Source organism: Magnolia sinica, chromosome 5, assembly GCF_029962835.1.
Source record: "Magnolia sinica isolate HGM2019 chromosome 5, MsV1, whole genome shotgun sequence".
In the NCBI taxonomy this organism is placed as follows: domain Eukaryota; kingdom Viridiplantae; phylum Streptophyta; class Magnoliopsida; order Magnoliales; family Magnoliaceae; genus Magnolia; species Magnolia sinica.
Window position 1 is genome coordinate 102,193,793 of NC_080577.1, and position 24,076 is coordinate 102,217,868.

Genomic DNA, 24,076 nt, shown 5'->3' on the forward strand with positions numbered 1-24,076 from the left:
CATTACAGGAACTCAAAAAAGGCTCTCCCTTTGAGGCTGCTGAAGCTGCTTTTTTCTTCTTCTTTTTTTCCTTCTGCTTCTTACCACATGATGATGTAGACCCTTCATCTTCAAGGTCCCACCATACATGGGCCACATGAAAAATGTCCTCATTGATTTTAGATCCTTAAACATCCATACCAAATCTAGGAATTACTTTTTTGAGCCATTATTTGCAACTTCCTCTGTATGAATGGTAATAGGCCTGACCAGTGAGATTCTCGGCCTGTTTTGTGTAGGATGCAGTGGCGCACTCGGAATAAACGCAACCCCAGTACATGCTGTTTGTACCAAGTAAGAAAGGTTGCATTTGATATTGATTAAAATGTGTGCTTCAATGCTACCAGACCATAGTTTATGATGGTAGCAGGCAGTTGTGGCGCCCTTCATCCAGGCCAAATGGAGGGCCTGAACGTCCTAGATTCATGTACTTTTCACAGGGAAACAGCATGACAAAAGTTTTCATCTTCCAATGAAGATGAGTGGGAGCACGCATTGGCCATTCCATCAGAACATGTACTATGTGAGGCCATTGTGATGCTAGTGCAACATCCACTCCATCCATCATTTGAGAAAAATCATGTTAGGATTTAAGCCTAATGGTATATTTGTTATGGATTTTTCAGATGAGGAACCTGTTATATTACATCTATAAAAATTTATATTACATTTATATACCATTAGACTTAACCCAAAATCCCCAAAAACATCCTGATGCTTTTCCCATATACACGCCTAACGGAACATGCTATGCATAGCTAATATTTCTTCTTTAGAAGTTCACATTTGCTAGAACATTTCCCAAATTAGTTTATCAATAGATCTAATTAAAAGCTTGTGAAACTAATTAGAATGCCAATCAATCTCATCTCTTTACAGGGTTCTCATCATTGATAGATACTTTGCTACTGCACATGTTACCTTTGTTGATATTGATTGATCTCTAACTGGTTTTGGGCCTTCTTTCCAACATGCAGATATTGAACCTTGTTGATGTTTAGTGTCATTCTGGAAGTCTACTTATTAATTCATGTTGTCTCACATAAAAGCTAGTTTTAAGTGACAGTTTTTCTATTGACAGGCTGAGAACCCAACTTCAGTACCTCAATGCTTCACCATGGCGCCTGAGCATCCTCCTGTGTGGACTGGTCTCCATCCTGGTTTCTTTCCCAACTTTGAGGTAATCTCCCGCCTATTTTATTTCTTGTTTCTTATTGTAATTTCTTTGCTGATGTGGCTTTCCTCGAGCATTGGGTGGACCAAGATGGACATTACTGCTGCTAGAAAATCGACTGAACCTCACCTTGAGTTGTTCCAGTTGTTATCATTAGCACACCACATAGATTACACTTCTAAGGGATATATCCATCATCATTGGCATTTGTGTCTTGTCTTCACTTTCAAAATCTCGGACGCCTTTCCCGGTACTCTACTCCTTTTTTTTTTGGGTTAGCTTGTTAGTACACACCCATGCATGTCAGTTCACACACTCCATGTTAGCCACCCCCACTAGGGATCGATACCAAGACCTCAAGTGTTGAAACGAGGTATCTCTACTCAGTCTGCCAGTTGAGCTATGGATCTGAGTGTAGTACAGTACTCTACTCCTTGTGACTACTGGTGGTTTACCAAAGAAATTGCAGTTTTGGAAAACCTTATTCATGTGATTTAGCTTATTAAGAAATATTATACCATCCGATTCAACCTGGGATACATTAGATTTGATCAATTAAGAGCAACGGTTGTCTTGTAGTTAAACAGTCTGAAAACCCATTTGATATAACACTTGAACTCTTTTATGTACTAGACTCACCATCTACCATGATATAACACTTGAACTCTTTTTGTTGTATACATAATTCCTTTGAGGATTTACCAAATTAGATAACGGGCTGCACAAAAAACAAAAGAGTTACATTCTGGTGAAGTTACTTATTTCCATTGAAGCCATTTGTTTTAGCCTCATCTTTTATGGTAGAATTTATGTCATGAGGTTAAGGCATTTTCTTAATTTTCTGAATAGTTCAGAGATATAGCAATTCTAGCTGCAGTTCTACCATTACTATAAGGGTGCATTTGGACATACACCACAAGTTGCAGGTGGAAATGATTTTTGGCTGAATGGATGGCAGTTCATTTTGCTGCACCATTTGGGTAGCAAGAAAACAGGACCACATGAATACTAGTTTTGTGTTTTCTACCTCAACCAATATACTGGTTGTGTCAGGTGCAACAAGCAGTGTTCTGGATTTTGATTTTAGGAGAGAGAATCCTGCCAGCTCAACAGAGTGATGTAGACCCATCGCCTACCATGGGGTGAAACTTGTGATGAATTTTGGGCTGTTTGTTACATGTTTTGGGTGTTAAATGTCAGAGGCTACCATTTATTAGTTTTGGGAGATGAGAGGCTGATTTGAAGATATGATTGTCAATTCTTTGTATATTTTGCAGATTATTTGCTGGATATACTATTTTTCTTTATCTAGAGAGGCTACCATTTACTAGTTTGCAAGTCTTTCTTTTATAGAAGAAGCTTCTTGGCACATGTGAGGCAATTGAACATGATATAGTGAATGGTTACCAATGAAACTTCATTTATGAATGGTGTGAGATATTTGGATGATATTTTCAAATTGTAGCATGAGGATGTCTGTATCTTTTCCTATCAATCTTCAATATTTGTGATTAGTGTATTTGTGTTTGGATGTATTATGCTTAATTAAAGTGAAACCAATAGTTTGGAGTAGAGGCTTAAAACAAACTGTTTCTCCATGTTTATTTTGCTCCTAGTCTGGTCACTCTTCATCTAGAGAGGAACTGCACTTGTAGCATTTACAATTATAAAAGGAGTTTTAGCTGTCCTTGTACAATTTACTTTAATTTTAGCTATATCCATGGGATGTTAACTATATGAGGAAAGACTGAAGATTCAGTGACTAGGATTTTCCAAATTTGGGATTTTTGTGCGTGCGTGCGTGTGGCACATGTGCAAACTCGGCATAACAGGGATCTTCCTTGTTCTTGGTGAGGAATAAATGCTAAATCAGGTCAATGAAAGAATGCTAAAACATAGGTTGCCAATGGGACCCACTTGCGACCCAGTTCCCATCTGGTCCATAGAGATGTTAGTAGTGCAGCTGATTCTCTAGTGATAACATCCATCATTAGATAAAAGATTGCTTATGATTCTAACGAATCACTTTCAACGGATGATCCTAACCATCCATCCATGGCATACAACTTGGATGAAAGATGGTCATGAAAAAAAAACAGACGGCTACCTTTCAGGTGAATAGGATCACCTGATTGGTGTGATTCTTTCAGGGTGTCCCATAGGTTGTAAGTTTGTAACTATGGACGGTCCAGATTCATTCCTTGAAGACAGTTGCCTAAGCAGAAATTGTTGATGGCACTGTATGATGGCTGATAGATGAATTTTTATGATAGTGGTTGGTTTAGTTAGTTGATTTTGTCATAAGAAGCTCAGATTTTCTATAGTTTAATTTTTGAGTTTATTCTGAGTACTTGCTAAAGAAGCCAAAGGAATGCAGAGTGCATGGATTTTAAAGAGGTTTGCTAGATCTGCTTGCACTTCTACAAGCAGATATGTGCTAATCTTACATGTGCAGGACATCTGAGCCATGTGTCAGGGATGTTTGCTGGCTCCACATGCACTTCCACAAGCGGATACGTGCTAACCTGGAAAATGTGCAGGACATCTGAGCCATGTATCAGGTGTGCTCTACCATGTACATAACTGTGAGGATGGTTAAATAATCAGTTAGGCCACATAGATGAAAACGGTGGATGGTTTAAACAAGCTTGGCAATTTTTTCTAGTCTGTCCATGGTTTTAGCACATGCATTTGTTTACATGCTGATTTGTCCAGCTCTGTTGTCAGGGCTGAGCCATCTACATGATGGGGCCTACCTAATACTTGGATGGGATGTCTACAAAATGTGAGCCCACATGCTGACTTATCATAGGCCTGCGGTTCCAGTCCTGACCTGAACGGCTTGGGCTTGGGCCTATGATAATGACCCAATAACGGGCTTAGCCCTGATTTAATTCAAATTTCTACTATGAGCTTGGACCATCATTTAGCTCTCTAAATTGTATCTCGTTTTGAATAGCCACTAACAACCTGCTCTCTTTTTTATTTTTCAGTGTTTTTTCCTTTTCTTATTTGATAGAGTGGATTGTTTTTCAAAGATGTGACCAACATCTTTCTAATGGGGTAGCAGTCCCTGGAAATGCCTACAGCAATGGTAAATGTCCCAACCAGTATCATTTCCAACTCCCATTTGACAACCAAGGATCATGTTTAAATTAGGTACACAGTCTAGATATGGCCAATCATTTTTCCTTTGTCATGATAAAATTAATCGGGCTTCTTTCTTAACCCTTTTTTATCAGGCTTGCCGTGCAAGTTGTGTAGATTGTCATCACATAGAAACCATTGCATGACGGCTCTAGAAATACAAAAAATAAAAATAAAATCAGGGTAAAGTGGACTGAGAGCTTTCATACCTAGGAATTATACCATACTTTAGTTGGGATTTGAGTATCCCATTTGCACTGGAACGTCATTCCAGAACATTTGAATCAAAGGCCCATCATGGATACATGAAATTTGCAGATTGGTCCTAAAGATCCTATTTTTCCCAGTGAAATTTGGACCCAGCTGCTCACAGAAACAGGTTGGGGTCCTGTGGAGGTTGTTGGACATTAAATTTTAGGTATTTCGGATATTATACAGAGAGGTTTATTGTACGTTAAACATTTCCTTGTTTGGCTCATTGTTTATGTTTGTCTAGACTCTAGTCACATTAACTCATTATCAGCCAAACTCTATTAATTTATGACGTTGCTTACAATTGCATCTTAGTCACCGCTAGTTGTGTTTTGTTTTGAAGGATTTTAGCTCTAGGTTTCACATACTAATCCAAGTACTAACAAAATTATTACAATTTTGGGTGGGGTTAGGTCTCTTCTAAACATCAAATCGCAAGCATCCTTCTCGCAGATAACAGTGGAACTTGAAGAACTGCAAGAGGTTCAGGTAAAATCCTTTTCCTAGATTTTGCTTAACGCTCCACATTCATTCAACTCTCCCCACATTTCTGCTTCCACTATTTTGGTTGGTAACTTGATATTTGGCCACCGACTGATTGTTTTTTAATTGAAGATGTTGTGGTTTTCACTGAGTTTGTTGGTGACAGCAAGTAATCAAAAGCTATATCGCTTTTTCCTTAGTTTTCTTTTCTTTTGTGGGGACCTATGATACCACCAAACCCACAAGATCTGACAGTGATGTATAGCTTCGTCTACAATTGGGTCAGCAATTTGGACAATCTGGATTTCTGAACAGCTAAAAGTTGTAATTTATCAGCTTTTGGGTATTCTTCATTTTGCTGAATTGTACTGTAGATATTTCCTTCCGAGATTTTCGGACTCTTCTACTCTCTTTGAATTTAGTCGTTTTATTTGTATTCGTCCAAGTATTTAGGATTTTGGGTGTCTTCTCTTTTGTTAAAGCTAGCTGTATATAGCTTTGCCGAAGATTCTCAGATTGTTTTTAGCTACTTCGATTTCGTCGTTTTATCGATTCATGTATTCGTTGGAGTTTTTCAGCTTTTGGGTACTTCTGTATCGGCCCTTTTTCTTGTTTGGTTCTTTAATTTTAGTTGTTTTAATGTTTTAAATGGCTTTGTTCGATTTTGGGTACTTTTGTTTTTTAATTACATACCTTTCTGGTAGCTTCTTGGTTTCTTTCATGTACTCTGCTTGTTTATTATAGTCTGATTGCACATGCAGGGAATTTCCATCTTTGAAATTCCATGTTAAGTAGAAAATTCTGATTACTGGAGTAAAAGAGAAAACTAATATGGTTTTTGTGGGAAAGATGTTGGATCCACCACAAAGCTTTGTAGGTTAAGCTTAACCTGCAACACAATGTGTGGGGCCCAACGAGATGTGTGCATGATATCCAATCTGCTGAAAATCGCATGGTTTGGATGAATTAATGGACACCCCAAAAAAGGAGGATGTTCTGCTTCCTCATTTTCTTCTAGGCAACTCAAAACCAGGCCAATCCAAAACTCAACTGAGCAGAGCGACAGGAACAGTTGGTATGGCGGTATGGGGATGGCCACCGGTTGTTATGGGATCCACTGTTTTTTTATTTTATTTATTTATTTTTTAATGCCATCCAATCCATCCAGTGGATGTGCTGAAGTTTGGGTGGGCCACACCATGTGATTTTAGAGGTTTGCACATGATGGACAAATGGGATGTTGTGAACACATCACGGTGGGTCCCGCACATTGCATTGTATTTTAAGCTTAACCTACATAGCTTTATTGTGGATGTTTCCTTGGGTAGTAAATACAAAACACCTACTGAGGTATGCATGTAGAGAGCATGCAACATTTTTATATGGGTGATTTTTGTTGGGAAGTATCCTTGCACCTACCTGGGTTTAAAGCTATGTGTATGCCTTTTTGTCCCAGAGGTTGAAGCCATGCTGCATAAGACGATCTGTGCCATGTCGAATGTGTTCATTGGGTCATCAGGCTCGACAGTCGCTGAGGACATATTCCGGCTCCGGGGACTGGGGATCAGCTTTGGTTTGTGATGAGTATATGTGGCAAGGTGAGCAACCTAATTTCATAGCTGACTCGGAATGAATAAGAGTGATGGTCATGCTTTTGGTGTGCTTTCCTTCTTTTCAAATCATCAATGGCTATGATACAAATGGTTGCCTGTAATATTTCAATGTGCAGTTAGTGTATGTATAGCATTCAATGTGCAGATGGTTGCCTCTAATATTTCAATGTGCAGTTAGGAAAATCTTTTTCCTTGGGCCACCCAAATGCCAAGATTAGTGCCCTCCATGCAGCCCTGTCTTTTGAAGCCCCCGAATTATTTAATTCTTGTGATGTGCAGTACAACATAAACCCATTGTAATCTTCCTTTGTGCAGGTTTTGGACCGTGGTGAGAAGATTGGGCTTCTGGTAGACAAAACAGAGAACCTCCGCTCACAGGTGGTGAACCTCAATATCATTGAGGGCCTGAACCTGCTAAAGGATCCGAAATACTGGTGCTGATGCCTTTTACTGCTACACAGCTCACCAAAGATCTACGGAAGAAACGAGTCCCTTGGAAACAATGGCAATCATTGGCAACAAGGAGATCATTGACATTAACCAAGGTATGTTAGTTGCTTAGACTGGTGTTAAAAAAAAAAAAAAAAAACCAGGATGCATGTGGGTCACCTCCTATTTTTCTTTTTCTTTCTTTTTTTTTTTTTTTTAAACTTTTTTTTTTTAAAAACTTTTTCATAAGAAAGATGTTCTCTATTGCTACGGATTGTTGGTGGAAATGATCCCTATATCTACGGATTTAATCCGTAGTAAATGGCTACGGATTTAAGCAATGTGTTCAATCTCCATCAAAGCATTAAAGTGCAATGAGAATGTAATGCCACGGTGGATCAATAATAACCCTTAACAAAAAAAAAAGAAAAAAAGGAACCCTTCAAATATCACCCTCAGGTGTTTCTTGCATGAGACGTAATTGATAAAATTGAATTTGAATGTGATACTCCTCCTGTCCCAATTGTAGTAGACAGCTTTCATTTTTGACAAGTGGGCTCACGCTAGGATAATCCAGACCATTGATCTAACGTGTATCTCATACCACGCCCAAAACCCACTTTGATATCCTCAAGTGCTAAACTTGGGGTAATTTTTCAGTTGATGTGTGCCATTGGTGTACTTATCTAGCTACTTTGAGGCTACACACGGAAGCGGATTGGGTAGTTTGCCGGTGATGAGTTGATGTTACCATGTTCTATGGGCTTTACCATGATGTATGTGCTATATACAAGGTGTCCGTACACTCGACAAGATCATTTAAAGGCGTAGCCTAAAAATGAGACAAATACAAAGCTCAAGTGAATCATAGCACAGAAAGCAGTGATGATTGAACGTACGTTACTGTTGAAAGCCTATTGGGGTCAGAGAAGTTTTGGATGAATATGATATTTGTTTCTTCACCCAGGTCTCTGTGAACTTTTGAACAGGTCGGATGGAAAATAACATCAATGTGGCTCTAGAAAGGTTTCAACGGTAGGAATCGTTGTCCTCGTTGCTTTCTGTGGTGGGTCCACTTGAGCTTTGGTTCTACTTCATTTTTGGGCAGAGGCCCTAATATGATCTCACAAAATGGATGAATGGCGTGGATATAACGCATAAACCATGGTGGCCTCTATGGAACTTGGTGACATCAACACACCACCAAGGTTGAAAGCCATTTCCGCCATGGACACTAACACTATGGCTATCCTGTTTTCTCTTGAGAGAGACTTTTTGGGCGCGGATGTTGGGGTACGATGTCGCATTAACCGGGAGCAATTTCAAGAATCTTTATTAGCATCTATCTAGGGCGTAAAATAACTTTAACACGCATAGCTTGATGTCCAAATGCTTTATAAGAGAATCGTTCAATTGAATTCATATTTTTATTGGTGCTGATGATTGACTCAATAGAATTATCTTCTAATTGGATATGATATGACTTCAATTCTGATTGAGTTATAAATTGAATCAGTGAATGAGATATTGTGATTGCTATAAGTAGATTTCTTGATCCTTAGCCTTTTATTTATTTATTTATTTTAAAACTCTTTTTACTTCGCTGGATTAAAAATTCAGACAAACCGTTCACTTTAGATTAATTATAACCGTGTTCCCCATTCCCTGAGGATTTGACCTCAGTCTCATCAAGTTATTATTACATCGGAGCTCTGCACTTGCGGTTGTTAGCCCTTGGATTCGATCAACTTTTTGACGCTGTTGCGGGAGAGTGGCGCGAACACAATTAAGTTTAGATTTTCTAGATTTGACTTTTTTTTTTAAATGTTAGATTTTTTTATTTTTTCTGAATTTCTTTAACTTAGAGTCTTTTTTTTTTTTTTTTTTTTTAAGATTTTTTTTTGTTTCATATTTTCTAACATTACTAATATTGTTTACTTGATTCTGTTTTGTAGGAATTTTATTTTTCTATAGGATTTTATTTTTTATTTTTAGGATTAGTTATATAATTAGAATTTTATCACGTTCATGTTGAAGTGGACACGAGAATACTCTAATAAACTGCTAGGAGACGAGATATTGGTTAGAGGGCTATCAGATCACTATGTTAGGAAACACCCTATGTCTCGTAAATTAGCTGAAACTTTGATTAAGAGTCGACCGGTTTATGAAGAAAACAAAGCATATAATGTTCCATCGGTTAGGAAGACAATGCGTCATTATTATATGGGTGAGAATGCTTATCAACAACCAGCGAGTACACCCATACATGACATGTATGATCTTGAACTATGGTATATGGAAATTTCATGCATTCATGACTTGGATGATTAATAAGTTACAAGATACCCGAAAATAAGCGGGGTGATCAAGTCTTCTAGGTTGAAAATTCCTAAAGCGTAAATAAGTAAGGTAATCAAGACCATTGGGTTGAAAATTCCAAAATCCCAATTAGTATCTCTTGGAATCTTTACTGTATATCCTTTGAGCGAGTGCATGAGTATGTCGGGATTGCAAAAGGTTCCTGATGCTTGGTTTAGTAGGATTATAGTCTGACCAACTAAGATATAAATGTGTCCCTCATCAAGTACCCTTTGGATTGATGAGTGTTTCAAGCGAAATGTTCTCATTACTAGGCAAAGTGCTCTTTGAATGGGTGAGCTTGTCACGCAAAAGGTTTCCATTAACAGGCTAGGTGTTTTTTTGGTGTGAGTGTTGTTTAACCAGTCTAAACTGACCCTAGTGTTAAAATTAAATACATGAGTTTTGCACTCAATTTCAAGTTGTCAGCTTCATAATTATTTCATTAGACAGCTTGATACAACACTCTCACTAAAGAGTGGACTATTACGCAACCATAAACATATTTAAAAAAAATAAAATACATAATTGGAATATTTAGATTATTTGAGATTTTTTTAGGATATTTTTCCAAATTATTTTAAGAAAAAAATATTCAACCGATTTAGGGGACGAGACAGCCTCCACGCCTAGTATTGGTAATGGTGGTGACAAATACAGCCACCATTACCCGATACGGAAATAGCTTGGTGGCGGAAGCACGAGGTGGCGGGAGCACAAGGTGAGGCTCCCATGGAGAGCTGCACACCAAGATTTTGGCTCGGGGATGCATGTCGTTCTATTTTTGGTGTCAATACACTACCGTATCATTATTCTTGTTCTTCGATTTGATCTTCATTTTAAAGACAATAAGATAATATATTAACATAGCTTTATATGATCAAATAGGTAGGAACATCATTAAAGAATTCCATGGATGGATTCACAGAAACATACATTTGAAGCTGGTATTAAAGGTGATATATAGACATTTGATACCATCTGATCAGATGATCCAAAGCCAAGAAGCTATCGAACCAACTGACAAGCCAAGATTTGAAAACACTACCATCACAATCCCCGCAGCTTCAGCATGCTGTATTGGGACAGTTTTGGGTGGAAGAATCAACAACACATTGGCAAGATAACCATTAGTTATCCCAAGCAGACATGTCAATGTGGCAGTTGGAATCTCCGTCTGGAGGAACGCTGGCCCGTACCAGCAACCAAGAAAGAGAGGATAGAACAACAGCCTAGCAAGTGAGGCAGTGACTACGACGTTTTCATTCTTGATGAGATAGAACGCCGGCAAAGACATGCCCACTAGATTGAACAAACTCTCACATGCAATGAGAAGAATTGGGTACCAGTCATTGAGGATTCGAGAGTGCACGTCTTCCGTTATGTGTCCTGGAAATATTGAGAAAGTCACAACGAAGATGAGGAATCTTGCAAATGCAAGCCATTTTACTCGCCTTGTAACGTCCCACAAGCTTGATTTCCATGGAGATTTACTCAGGTAGGGTTTATCATTTTCTTCTTCTTCTTCTTGGGCTTTTGTCTTCAAATCTTTGTAGTACTGAATGACTGGAAGCTTGTTACTGATGTTGTAGCAAATTAGGCAAATGACCATGATGACGATACTGACGCCAAAGTAGAGGTTTGCGCTGCTTCTTAAACCAGAAGCATCATGTGGGTAGATAGCTTTGGTTATGATTCTCAAAACTGAAACAATCACCCCTGCAGAAACAAATTCAAAATCAGAAGATTTCACGAAAAATGGTGTTGTATTCAATATGATAATCTTTGAAATAACACAGTTCTAGTCATGGATTAAAGGAATGAAAATAATAATTAAAAAAAAAAAAAAAAGAAAGACAATACTGAGTTGATTCGATCCAGCTGACTTGCTAAATGCTCATGGATACTGATATGGAGCTTTTGAAGTTGTGAATCAAGAATTTTAGACCATGTGTGCATGCCACTTAGAAATGAGTTCATCTAATTTTTGTTAACGTTATTATGTATTAGAGTTTAGAGATCATAGTTTTATATATATATATATATATATTGTCATACTTTAATCTCTGCCAAAAAAAAAAGTTAATTTCGAAATACACAATTACAATTTAAAAAAAAAAGAAAAGGAGATGAACCAAAAAGACCGTTAGGCGCTAACGGTAACCGGTTTGAATCATTTAATTCACTGGGGACTTCAGTTCGTTTAGGAAGGAGCAGATAGATTAACATTTTAGATGTTAATCTATGTAGGAGTGCAACTACGTGTGCTGATGGCACACTGCTGGAGAATTTAAATGCATATTTTGCCACTAAAAGTATTTCTGATGCAGGCCTCTTCATGGACCGTCTGGATCGATGGAAGAAAACAGGACTAGTTTTTTTTTTTTTTTTTGTTAGCTTGTTAGTACACCCCCACTGTCAGTTCACACTTCACTGTTAGCCACCCCACTAGGGATCAAAACTGGACTAGTTGGTGGAACATAATTTTTGCTAGATAGGTTCGTCCAATACTTCCAACCCAGCAGACAAAATTCATCATCCAGATAAGTTGTGCTAGACTTTTGGTCTAATGAGTTGAGTTAGTGAGCATGAAGGGACGTGATGAGGTCGATCACTGTCTTCCTCAGGAATATCTACTCTGAATCCACGGATCTCTCTGGACTCCTCACAGATCTTCCTCGAATCTGTGATGGATCAAAGTAAAAATTATTTCTAATAAATTCGAAATAACTTGATTGATGGTAACAAAAACAAAATTACAACTCTTTAAATAAGGAACTCAAACTTTGGACGGAGTTTTAGACACAAACTCCAAATCAAACACCCTAAAAACATGACTTATTATAAATATGTAAACTTACTATTTATAGATGACCTCCATTCTCCTAACTTCTCTAAGCCCTTTTTATGTTGGGCACGACTTCTACAAATCAAATGATCAAAAGTTATACTTGAAGTAAAACTTGCTATTTGTAGTAAAAACAAAAATAAATGGGACTTTTGACAGTCGATCTGATGGAATCTCACAAATCTGGCATGGGCAACCTGGCACAGCAGGATTGGTTGGCTTAAGTAGCTTCTCCTGGCCCAAAATCATATATAATATGCCTAATAACTCATTCTAGTTTGCGAGGTACGATTGATTTAAAGTCCTGATGGTCTGGATCGTTTTTAGCTCCGATCGGGCTTTCAGGTGGGCTTTACATGTAAGACTTCTTTCAGGTGGGCTTTACATGATCAATGGGGGACTGCAAAAGCACACAAAGATGAATCAAGCAGAGTATTCCAATCGCGCAATCAAGCACAAGCATGTACAAAGACTCCGAATTTAACATGGAAATACCATGGCACAAAGCAATAGATATCACTATGAAAGCAGAAATTACAAGAGATAGAGAGAATACCCGATTCGATCAAGCCTCGAATTTCCCATTACAAGCCCTTGAAAACCTATGAACGAATTAGAAAACTATTTGATACTCCCTAATCTCGATTACACCCATATATATATATATATATAGCCTCTAGGTGAATCACCATCGAAATAAGAAATAAATCCCGCACTTACGCAATTCTGCATATTTTCTACGAGATCATTCGATGGCACCTTCGATGTGATTTCAATGTCATTGACAGACCATCAATGGTATCAAACCCACTTCAATGACATTAAATTAAAGACCAAACATTCCAGCGACTAAACATGAATTTTTTGAATTTTACCGATGTCATCGAGTAGGCCTTCGATGTCATCGAACAACCTTCGATGGCATCGAGCCAGACTTCAATGGGTTTTCAAAAAAGTTCACACCAGTTCCATGCACACTGGTGCACAGGTGAGCATTCGGCTATATATATATAAACCGCTTATACTCCCAAAGTTAGGGTCCACCTAATGGATAAGTTTCAACTTATTAAGTGAATGTGATATCCAACCCTTCGATGGCACCTTCTATGTGACTTCAATGTCATTGACAGACCATCAATGGTATCAAACCCATTTCAATGACATTAAATTAAAGACCAAACATTCCAGCAACTAAACATGAATTTTTCAAATTTTACCGATGTCATCGAGTAGGCCTTCGATGTCATCGAACAACCTTTGATGGCATCGAGCCAGACTTCAATGGGTTCTCAAAAAAGGTTCGCACCAGTTCCATGCACACTGGTGCATAGGTGAGCATTCGGCTATATATATATAAACCGCTTATACTCCCAAAGTTAGGGTCCACCTAATGGATAAGTTTCAACTTATTAAGTGAATGTGATATCCAACCCCTCGAGCAAGTTGGCCTTCTCATGAGGAGCACCCAAAGCAAGAATCAGACCCATCTACTTATCAAGTGGGCCATTTCATAGAAAATAATACCTAGCCATTGATTAACAGAAAATATAAGTGTTGTCCACTCAATGAATAGATGTCGCTAACTTTTTTTAGAAGGTGATCCATATGATGGGGCTAACCTATTTGACACAATATTGGATGTCACACTCACTTGAAAGGCTGGAAGTTACTGGCTGGTGGACTAACTTTTAATCTAATAGGTTGGACTTCTCATAATATATAATCCATTTATGTACATAAGCATGCGTTACTCTTCCGTGAATATTCTAAACAGTTAATGTTTATATATATATATATATATATATATATGTATATATAGGGAAAAGGTACTATGCGCTCGACCTCACGAGTCGGTCCCATGAGGTCGAGCTGGGTGGGCCCCACCATGATGCGTTTCGAAAATCTACCCCATCAGTCAGATGCACCATTCCATCGTGGGCCTAGATCTCAAAAATCAAGTCAATCCGTTACTTGTGTGGGCCACACCACATACAGAAGTGGGGAGGGGCCGTGTACCATTAAAACATTCATAATCATTTTTTGGGCCCAGCAAGATGTGGTTTGCAAATCCAGCCCATCCATATGTGTGTCCCACTTGGATGAGGGTTCATACCAAGTTTCAGCAGCATTCAAAACTCAGGTGGGCTCCACCAAGTGCTTTTATATGTTTTAACGGTGTCTTCACATGATTTAGATGTTATGGCCCACCTGAGTTCCGTATACAGCTGACTTTTGGGATATCTCATAATTTAGAGGGCACCCATCAAATGCACAGTGTTGATGGTCGACACGCATCACGGTGGGGCCTACACAATTCGATCTCACGGGAGCTTATTGTGAGGACGAGCGCATAGTATAGCTCAGATCTATGTGGGATTGCCGTCCATCTCTAGCAAGGAATATGCAGATCTATGTGGGAGCTCACCATGATATATCTGTTTACACACGCCGTTCATCTCCTCTCGTATTATTTTCAAGTATGTGCCAAAATATGAAGTGCGAGAGTCATCTCTGGTGAGGTGCACTTGAACGTTGGGTATCTGTCTCAGTTTTGGGCTCCTACTTTAAAATAGTCTGAAAGAAGGGATGGACGGTATGAATAAACAGATACATCATCACGGTGGGCCCTAACACAAATCTGCCCGTTCCTTGCTAGAGATGGTGAGGCCAGAAGCAATTAATCCACTTCCCATATGAATATAAAAAGAAGGTTTCGATGGTTGGCATGCCTATCATCTATCCAAGGGATGTGACTCACAAGAACTTTGGTCACACTAAAACACAAACTAGAAAAAAGATGTAGTGAATGAATTCAATGGTTGGCATCCCTATCATCTGTCCAAGTGATGTGACTCACAAGAGCTTTGGTCACACTAAAACACAAGCTCGAAAAAAGACATAGCTAATGAATGTCACAAACACCAGCTTGTTGGATATATCTTTAAAATTTATTTGTGGACAATCACTAACGAGTAGGTCTCACGCAACCGTTAAAACATTCAGTGTTGGATATTTGTTTCCCTAATACTCTCCTCTCGAAATTCAAATTCAAATGAGAGCTTCATATCAAACTCATTCTAATCTAGAGATAAAATTAAGAGAGGAACAACAAGAGAATATTCATTATAAATTATCTCTTAATTATCTAAACTGTTGATTGTATTAGTGGACATCCTAACCGAAGGATGAAAGAAATGATTAGCTCATTTTTACTCCCGTAGTAGTTAGATGGATCGCTGGACATGAGCCATCCATCTTCAAATATGTGAAGAGGACCCTAAGATAATGTAAATATATAGGAAACGGATCGGCTACTCCCCCTGCCACTGGCTAGTAGTAGGTGCTCTGTGGGCCCCACCATGATGTATGTCTTTTATCCACGCCATTCATCCATTTTTACATATAATTTAGGGTTTGTTGATAAATATGAGAGCCATATAAATCTCAGTTGGATCACACCACAGTAAAACAATAGTGATTGGATATCCACCATTAAAATCCTCCTAAGGCCCACTGTACTGTTTATTTGACATCCAATCTGTTGATTAGGTCATACAGACCTAGATGAAGAGAAAAAACAAAAATCAGCTTGATCCAAAACTTTTATAGCTTCCAAAAAGTTTTTAATGGTCGATGTTCAATCAACACTGTTTCCTATAATGTGTTCCATTTGAGATTGGGATATAACTCATTTTTGGGCTCATAACATAAAATTATCTCGAAAGTTAGATGGACGGCATGGATGAAACACATACATCATGGTGGGGTCCACAGAACACCGACCACTAGCCATTGGCTAGTGGAATGGGGAGTAGCCAATCCGTTTCCAAATATATATTGTCAAATCCTGTGGGCCCCACCCATCTTGAGCCTTTGCACAGTCTCCTTATTCTAAGGAATTAACAGTGGCAAAGTAATCCCATACCTGATGCAGCCAATCCCGCACCACTTGCTTGCATATATCTCTCCGGAAGCTCTCCCGCAGCGCCCACCACTCCGCTTTCAAATAACCCGTTGGCCACCCCACAAACCACGACAGCTGCAACGGTCACATAAAAGCCGTTGTAGAGGCCCACCCTTCCCTTCACGTATGCCAAATCGATGATCGGGACCGTCAATAGCGAGGCCACGAACAACGCCAGGCCGATGTTGATCCTAAGGTAACTGCTAGATTTCCGTGCCCAACCGAGGACAATCACAACGGTGATGAAGCAGACGACCATCTTGACTGCAGTGAAGATGCGGTTGATATTGACGCCAGGGTAGATATAACTGAAGTAATCGACGGCTGTGATGAAAGTATTCCCTGGGAGGAGGAAACCAACGCCGAAGATGAAGTGGACTATGTAGGCAAGGTGGAAGGTGTCTTTTGGTATTTTCGGAGAAATGGAGCTTAGCAACGGAGCGTCTGCTCCGTTGCCGATGAAAAGCCCCATTCTACGCTCCGTTGCCGATGAAAAGCCCCATTCTCTATCTCGCTAGCTATTGGATACTGACTATCTATTAATTGAAGGTGGAGTTTCTCTAGCAAGGCTTCCTTTCGTGATGATCCAGACCATTCAGTACATCAGAATTGGATGTAGCCTTTTGTCTTTAGCTATTTTGAATGAAATGTACGGCGAAAATCGGCACCAAGTTGCGTGTGACCGAATCTCTCTGAGGCCCACCTGCGGCGTCCATCTGAAATCCACTCGGTCCATCCGTCTCAACAGATTATGATAGCATGGGATCCCAAAAATGAGACTGACCCAAAACTCAAGTGGACCGCACCACAGGAAAAGTGGGGATGGAAATGCGGACGTTGAAACTTTCTACCACCCCACATCAATCTTTACATGCAACCCAACCCGTTCATCAGGTGATTCCCACGGGGATGTAGAAATCATAGTGACCCAAAACTTCTGTGAGGCCCATTTAAGTTTCAGTGGTGGGTGTCACATGGACATCAAAGTGGGCCCCACAGAGCTTTGGGTTACACGCAAGTCCCATCCGTCGGAATTGAGACTTTACCCGTTCTTTTATTCAATGGTTGGAACTTGGATCATCAGAAAGGGAGAGATTCGAGGAGACAAGGATACAGTGCCCGGCTCAAGATCATCCACGGTTTGCTCCGGCTTTAGGTTTTACAAGTGGGGCCATGTATTAGTAATCCGGTCCATTGAAATTATGAGCCTCATTGTGGATGGCCGATTAAAAAAAATAAAATCTGCCCGGAAGGATCCCATCTCCATCATTGATGTGGTGCGAATAAACGGTCAGTAAGGAAAGAGATGGACCACGTCCAATCGAGTAAAGACGGAATTAGATGGCAAGCATCCTAGTGAATTTTGGTGCATGGGCATGGCCCTTTGGCTGTAGCTAATAATTAAAAATGCTTGTTTCGTCAGACAATGGGCCCCACTTATGGAATCTAAAAAGCCAAGGACACGGATTGTGCAGTGTGGAGTTCACCAAGCTATAGCGTAGTGGGAATACACTTTGTGGGGCCACCGTGATTTTTAGGTTTATCCAAGCCGACCATCTATTTTTTCAGCTCATTTTAACATACTAACCCAACATTGAGGCATATCCAAAGCTCAAACGGACCACACTACAGGAACAGTGGGAATTGTATGCCTACGGTTGAAAATTTTCTAAAGGGCCACGGAAGCTTTGAATCAAGCTGACATTTGTGCTTTCCCTTCATCCGGGTCCTTGTGACCTTTTGAACAGGTTGGATGACAAATAAACATCACCGTGGGCTCTAGGAATGTTTCAACGGTGGATGACACTATCCTTACCTTTTTCTGTGGTGTGGCCTACTTGAGCTTTGGATATGCTTCAGTTTTGGGTTCGTACCTTAAAATAAGCCGGAAAAACAGATGGACGCTGTGGATAAAACATATACATCATGGAGGCCCCCACAGAATATCCACACCACACTAGCATGGTGATCTCCTTACCACATTATCTGCGTCAAAAGGGTTAAACCGCGTGGGCCATGAAGTGTGGATATTTTACGAGGACGAAACGTGGTAGATTCAACACTCTCGTTTTCGTCTACGTTTAAAAATATGTAAAAAAAATAAAATAAAAAATGAGGCAGATACAACACCCAAGTGGACCACGCCAAATAATAATTCTGGTTGGCATTAAATTTAAGAGTCATACGTGGTATGATCCACTTGAGTGTTGGGTGTGACTCATTAATACATGATAGTGGACCAGCCCATATAAATGACCGTTTGTGGTTACAGACAAGTGGGGGTAGGACTCTGTAACCACTAATGGACAGTTCTGTGGATGGGCCTACCATGATGTATCTGGTTATTTATGTCACCTAGATCCAACACTCAAATAGACCACACTGCATATGACTCTTGCATTTAATTCAACTTACATCTAGGCCTGCTTGGACAATGGTATTAAGTTGTATTTATTGGGATTGCATTACTAATCTTACATTGAAATTCAGAATGACATGTTTGGAAGGAGTGTGAGATGGGATTAAAATTAACTTTGTAAGCTTTGAAAAATGAGTCTTGTGTTAGAGAGTGTGAGATGTGATTACTAATCCCATGGATGTTGGATTTTTGCTGCATTCACGTTTAATCCAAATGCAATTTGAAAGTAAATCCTAAGATTTAATTTTTAATACATACATTCCAACCATAGTATTAGGGCTTGTTTGGATAGTAGTATTAAGTTGTATTAAATGGTATTGCATTGCTAATCCCACTTTGAAATTTGGAATGACAGGTATAGAAGGAGTGTGAGATGGGATTAAAATTAACTTTGTAGGCTTTGAAAAATTTACCTTGTGTTGGAGAGTGTGAGATGGGATTACGAATCCCACGTATGATGGATTTTTGCTTCATCTAGGTTAGATCCAAATGCAATTTGAAAGTATATCCTTAGATTTATTTTTTAGGGCCGATTTGGATTCGCGTTTGCGAGTGTATTATATTGTATTAAAGTGTGTGATGTGACATGTATGGTGTTTGATTCGGAGTAGGTAACCGAAGAATTCCACCCGCGCGAATACACCGTGGAGCCAAAAAACTGCATCGATTGTAAAGTACTGTCAGTCGGCTGCGTTGCCATCTGTACAGTCTCTTCAATGCATTATATTCCAGTGGGAAATGCAGAGAGTTTCTCTCTTTCTCTCTCCCGTTTCTATCTCTTTTCTTTCCTTGTTTGCGTTTTCCGGTGGTCAGACAAGGGTTTTTATATTGTTCCCAAACCTCTAGATTGTTCCAGCGTTATTTTCCATGCGGAACACGTCTTGTGCGACACAACTGCATTAGCGGGAGTGCGGAAGGCCGTTTGGACACATTCCACCATCCCTTCTCCCTTCTTTTCTGATGGCCAAGGTCGGTTTTGGACAGGCTTATCAGTGGACGACTGAGATTAGCTTATGGAAGCCGCACGGTCTTCTTGAGTAGTCATTTTCCTGACGAGGAAGGTGGTGCACGTCAATGGCAGGTTCCGATATGGTCACTCGTCTTTTAAGATAGTTTCGCTGGATGGTTGGGATTTCCTCGTTGGTATGTTCTGTGCCTTAAGATTGGAGGTCCGATCAATTTGGAAGTGGATTGCTTCTGGTTTCTCCGTTGTTTGCGGAATAAACAGTTTCAGTCTCCCTATTGTAGTCGGTGGGGTCTACTCACGATCATCTTGCGATGGATCAGGGTCATTTATTAGTTTTGTAGGATCGAGTTATGCCATAAGTCCAAATGTGAATTGAATCCGCGTCTTGGGTGGACTACACCAAAATCAATCGTAGTGTTGCTTTCACATGTGCTGTGACCGCTTGTGTGTACATGGATGCTTATGGACGGCATGAGTTTGGTAGGATTTGCCTCTCGGATGGAATGGACGGTTCAGAATTTTCATCTATACAAATACTATTGTATGTTGTACGATTGTACAATATGTAGGCCTAATATGTCGTATCCAAACATTGATCTGTATAAGAAATTGTATACTTGCTCGAACAATACCTCCTATCCAAACACTGATTAATGGTATGTTGATTTAGATGTATTCTGAAAATCATCCAACATATACATGAATAGTACCCAAATACAATACAATACACCCTAATACGCGAATCCAATCAAGCCCTTATTTTTCACATTAATCTTGGATAGTTGATGTAGAACGTGTCACAGATACGTTCCCAGCCATTCCATCCGCCTTAGTCCCACCTAATACAGCTGGCCAAACCGGCCTTAATGCTTGTACATTTAATGCAATCCAAGCTTATTATTTGGCATGGTCCACTTGAGCGTTGGATCTCCTCATTTTTTATTTTTTTATTTTTTATACATACCTTAAAATGATATAAAAGAAGGGATGGACGGCGTAGATAAATAGACACATCATGGGGGGCCCACCCACGGAAATGACCATTCGTGGCCAGAGACGGGCGGGGTAGGACGCAATCGGCTTCCTTTGGAGCGGATTTACTTTGACCTAGGCCACAAAGATATCGATGTGCCAGGAGCTGCTTGGGACCCATTGAGATGTCCGTGGCAAATCAATCCGTCCATCTGTTTTGAAAGGTCACAATGGTAACGTAATATAAAAATCAGGCAGGTCCAAAACTCACGTGGGCCATTTCACATGAAACAGTAGGTATTGAACGCCTAGCAGTGACATAAGTTTTATTTATTTATTATCAGGATGAGTGGTAATAGCTCCATGAACGGTTTGGATGGCATATAAATATCATGGTCAGCTTCAGGCGTCGTTGTTTCTACTGTTTTCTCAGTGTGGCCCACATAAGTTTTGGATATGACTGATTTTTAGATACTAATATTAATAGTGCTCTTAGCTTTATTGGGAGACTTAGATGGTCCAATTCATTGAACTAGACTGCTTATTAGGTCCACTATCACATTTCCTCGCCTACGATCTAAATGTTACTCTAATCTAACATATATTAGCCATTTGATCAATGACCATTTATACGAACGATCAAGATCATTTACATAAGATAGGTTCAATCAAGAATTTAATCCATCTATTCCCAATAATCACTGTTGTTACGCAATCATAACCATCCCATCATGGGTTGGAAAAAAAAAAGGAAAAAAGAAAAAAAGGATGGTATAGAAAACAAGGCCAAATGAGGGATGGATTGGATTGCCTGATTAGTGCAATATTTGCATGGTAGATGATGAAATGTATTCTGGACTTAATGAACAGCTCAGATCTACTGATAATGCCTTCCAATTGAACTGATGAAACTTGGAGCACTGGAGCTTTTCCCGAAAAATATAAAAAATATGGCTCATATTCGTTTTCTGTGGACGATATTTTAAGCTCACATCGACATCTATGTATGACGAAAACAGTCCACGTGGTGCTAAAGCAGACTTGCAGACTGTACATGATATCTGACCCACGGAAGTGGTTGGGTCCACCATCAAGATCATTGGGTACAAAAATCATTTTCATCCGTTCATGAGGTGGACCACACATTAACATTCAATTAATGCATTGGCCATCCATTATTTACTATGATTTTATACATTTTGAACCACTGGATGCATCAATTGGCCTGGATTTTCTAGTTAATGATCTTCAAGGTGGGGCTGAACTTTTTAACGGCTCCGATGTCATGTACGTTTGTTTGACACGTTGGGTGTATGTAACTCAATGGACGGTAACCTTTCCATTTCAAGCAACGTATTCAATCTCCATCAAAGCATTAATGTTCGATGAGGATACGATGCGTGTTGGACTAAGTACTATCCTTTAAATATCAACCTCAGTCTATCTTGAATGAGACGCAATAGACAACATTGAATTTTGATATGATACTTCACCTGCCCTAATTACAGTAGCCAGGTTTCATTCATGCGATAAGCCCAACCATTGGTTTAACGTGTATCTCATCATGGATGGACCATGCCCAAAGGCCCACTTTGATGACCTCAAGTGATAACTTGGGTAATTTTTGGGTAGATGTGGGCCATCGTGGTACTTCTCTTCTTAGCTGTCTACTTTGAGGTTAAAGATGCGTGTTCCTCTTTGGTCCATGAGATTAAATGGTATGAAATTAGATTAGATGGAATCAATAATAATATTATACAATGATTGCATGTATGAAAATATCATGGCATTTTCACCATCAATCTCATGTTTTGAATCAACTACTTTCTTTGAAAAAAAAATATTACACTAAGAGACCGGACATCTAGTGAACTATAGAATTATAATCAATGAACTAGATTCCAAAAGCCGTCCTCAAATGTCATGGATGAGTGACGTGGATAAAACACACACATCAATATGAGTCCCACAGATGCAGTGGATTTTCAAATCCATAAAAAATCCTGTAGTTTCTACTGTAAGGATCAGATGTTACCCGAGTAAGGCCCTGGTGGCGCCAACATGGATGATGTGTTGTATATCCATGCTGTCCATCTCTTTCTCCGGCCCATTTTAGGATGCGATACCAAGAATTAAGAAGATGAAAATCTCAGGTGGACCACACCATGGGAAACAGCGGTGTTTGTGTGCCTCACCATTAAAAATTCTATAGGGCCCATCATAAGGCTTTTGTGATGTTTATTTTCCATCCAAGCTGTCGATGATGTCAAGATGACCTAGATGAAAAGGAAATAAAAGAATCAAACTGATCCAAAACCTCGATGGGGAACCAAAAGCTTTTAATAGTCATTCATCATTGTTTCTAGTGTTGTGGTTCACCTAAGAGTTAGATCTTCTAAAGATTTGGAATCTTATCTAAAATAAGATGAAAAGATGGATAGACAGCATGGATATATAAAAAATATACATCAAAGTGGGCCCACACGGTTATGGTAACATTAACATCTACTAAGGTGTTACCTTGAGCAATCGGCTCTCGTAAGAAGGTAGGTCACGTGTAGGGCTGTCAATGGGCCAGAGCCTGGGGTCTTGATTTCGTACTGTCCCGGGCTATTTAAAATTCTGATTTTTTTAGACCCGAGCCCGGTCCATGCACACCCTAGTCATGTGTCATATCTCCTTGCGGGCAACCCACGCAAACCTATTTCCCCGTGGTATTCGCTGACACCCATGGGCTTTCATGTAGTTTAGATTCTCGTGCACAGTTGCAAACATGGATCCGTCCATCACTTTTTATTATTTATTTATTATTATTATTATATTTTTTTACACACGCACACACACCCCCACGCACTCACGCCGTAGCGGGCTTTCATCACTTTTTATTTTGACAGAGATGATTTTGGACATTAAATGATAAAAGTGCACTCTAAGATTTGAAATGGCAATAATGCTGCAAATTACACTCTCACCCGCCTCTTCTCTCTCTTCCCCGATATCCTCTCTCCATACATTCACAATTACCAAGATCTAAACGTCCACTGTCCACTGAATATTCTCCAGTTTTTTTTTTTTTACCAGTGTAAACCCCACCTTTTACCCAGTGGCTATTGTAAACACCTCCAAACTTTACCTCTGCGACTAAACTGATTATGTATGGACACACTATTTGAATATGAAAATACCCTTATTTTATGAGATATATTCAAAAGTACCCTTGCATTCATGGTGGCACGGTGATATCCGCGGTGCCACCGTGGATATCATGGTGGAACCGTTTGATGCCGGAAAGAAAGCTAAAGGCCGAGCTAAAGATCTATGGCTATGATTATAATCGTAGCCATTGCTTCAATACATTTGTAGCCATTAGTTCTATGGCTACAGATCTAAACCGTAGACAGTTCTTCT

At 39.5% G+C, this 24,076-nt stretch overlaps 1 protein-coding gene and 1 long non-coding RNA gene across 3 annotated transcripts; one reads left to right on the forward strand and one right to left on the reverse strand.

Moving 5' to 3' along the window:
* The first annotated feature begins 1,251 nt into the window (after positions 1 to 1,251).
* On the forward strand, positions 1,252 to 7,307 carry LOC131246471 (uncharacterized). 2 transcript variants are annotated; one of them, XR_009171393.1, is made up of 4 exons: positions 1,252 to 1,463; positions 5,026 to 5,101; positions 6,552 to 6,693; positions 7,024 to 7,307. It is a non-coding gene; the product is annotated as an uncharacterized LOC131246471 (long non-coding RNA). The 2 variants fall into 2 exon arrangements; XR_009171392.1 differs by lacking the exon at positions 7,024 to 7,307 and having other exon boundaries at positions 1,265 to 1,463; positions 6,552 to 6,920.
* A 3,047-nt stretch (positions 7,308 to 10,354) lies between these two features.
* On the reverse strand, positions 10,355 to 16,782 carry LOC131246470 (equilibrative nucleotide transporter 1-like). The gene is made up of 2 exons (XM_058246635.1): positions 16,272 to 16,782; positions 10,355 to 11,217 (listed from the first exon to the last, which is right to left on the reverse strand). The coding sequence occupies exons 1-2, from the start codon at positions 16,780 to 16,782 to the stop codon at positions 10,484 to 10,486; spliced, it is 1,245 nt and encodes a 414-aa protein (XP_058102618.1). The 3' UTR covers positions 10,355 to 10,483.
* Between the last annotated feature and the right edge of the window lie 7,294 nt (positions 16,783 to 24,076).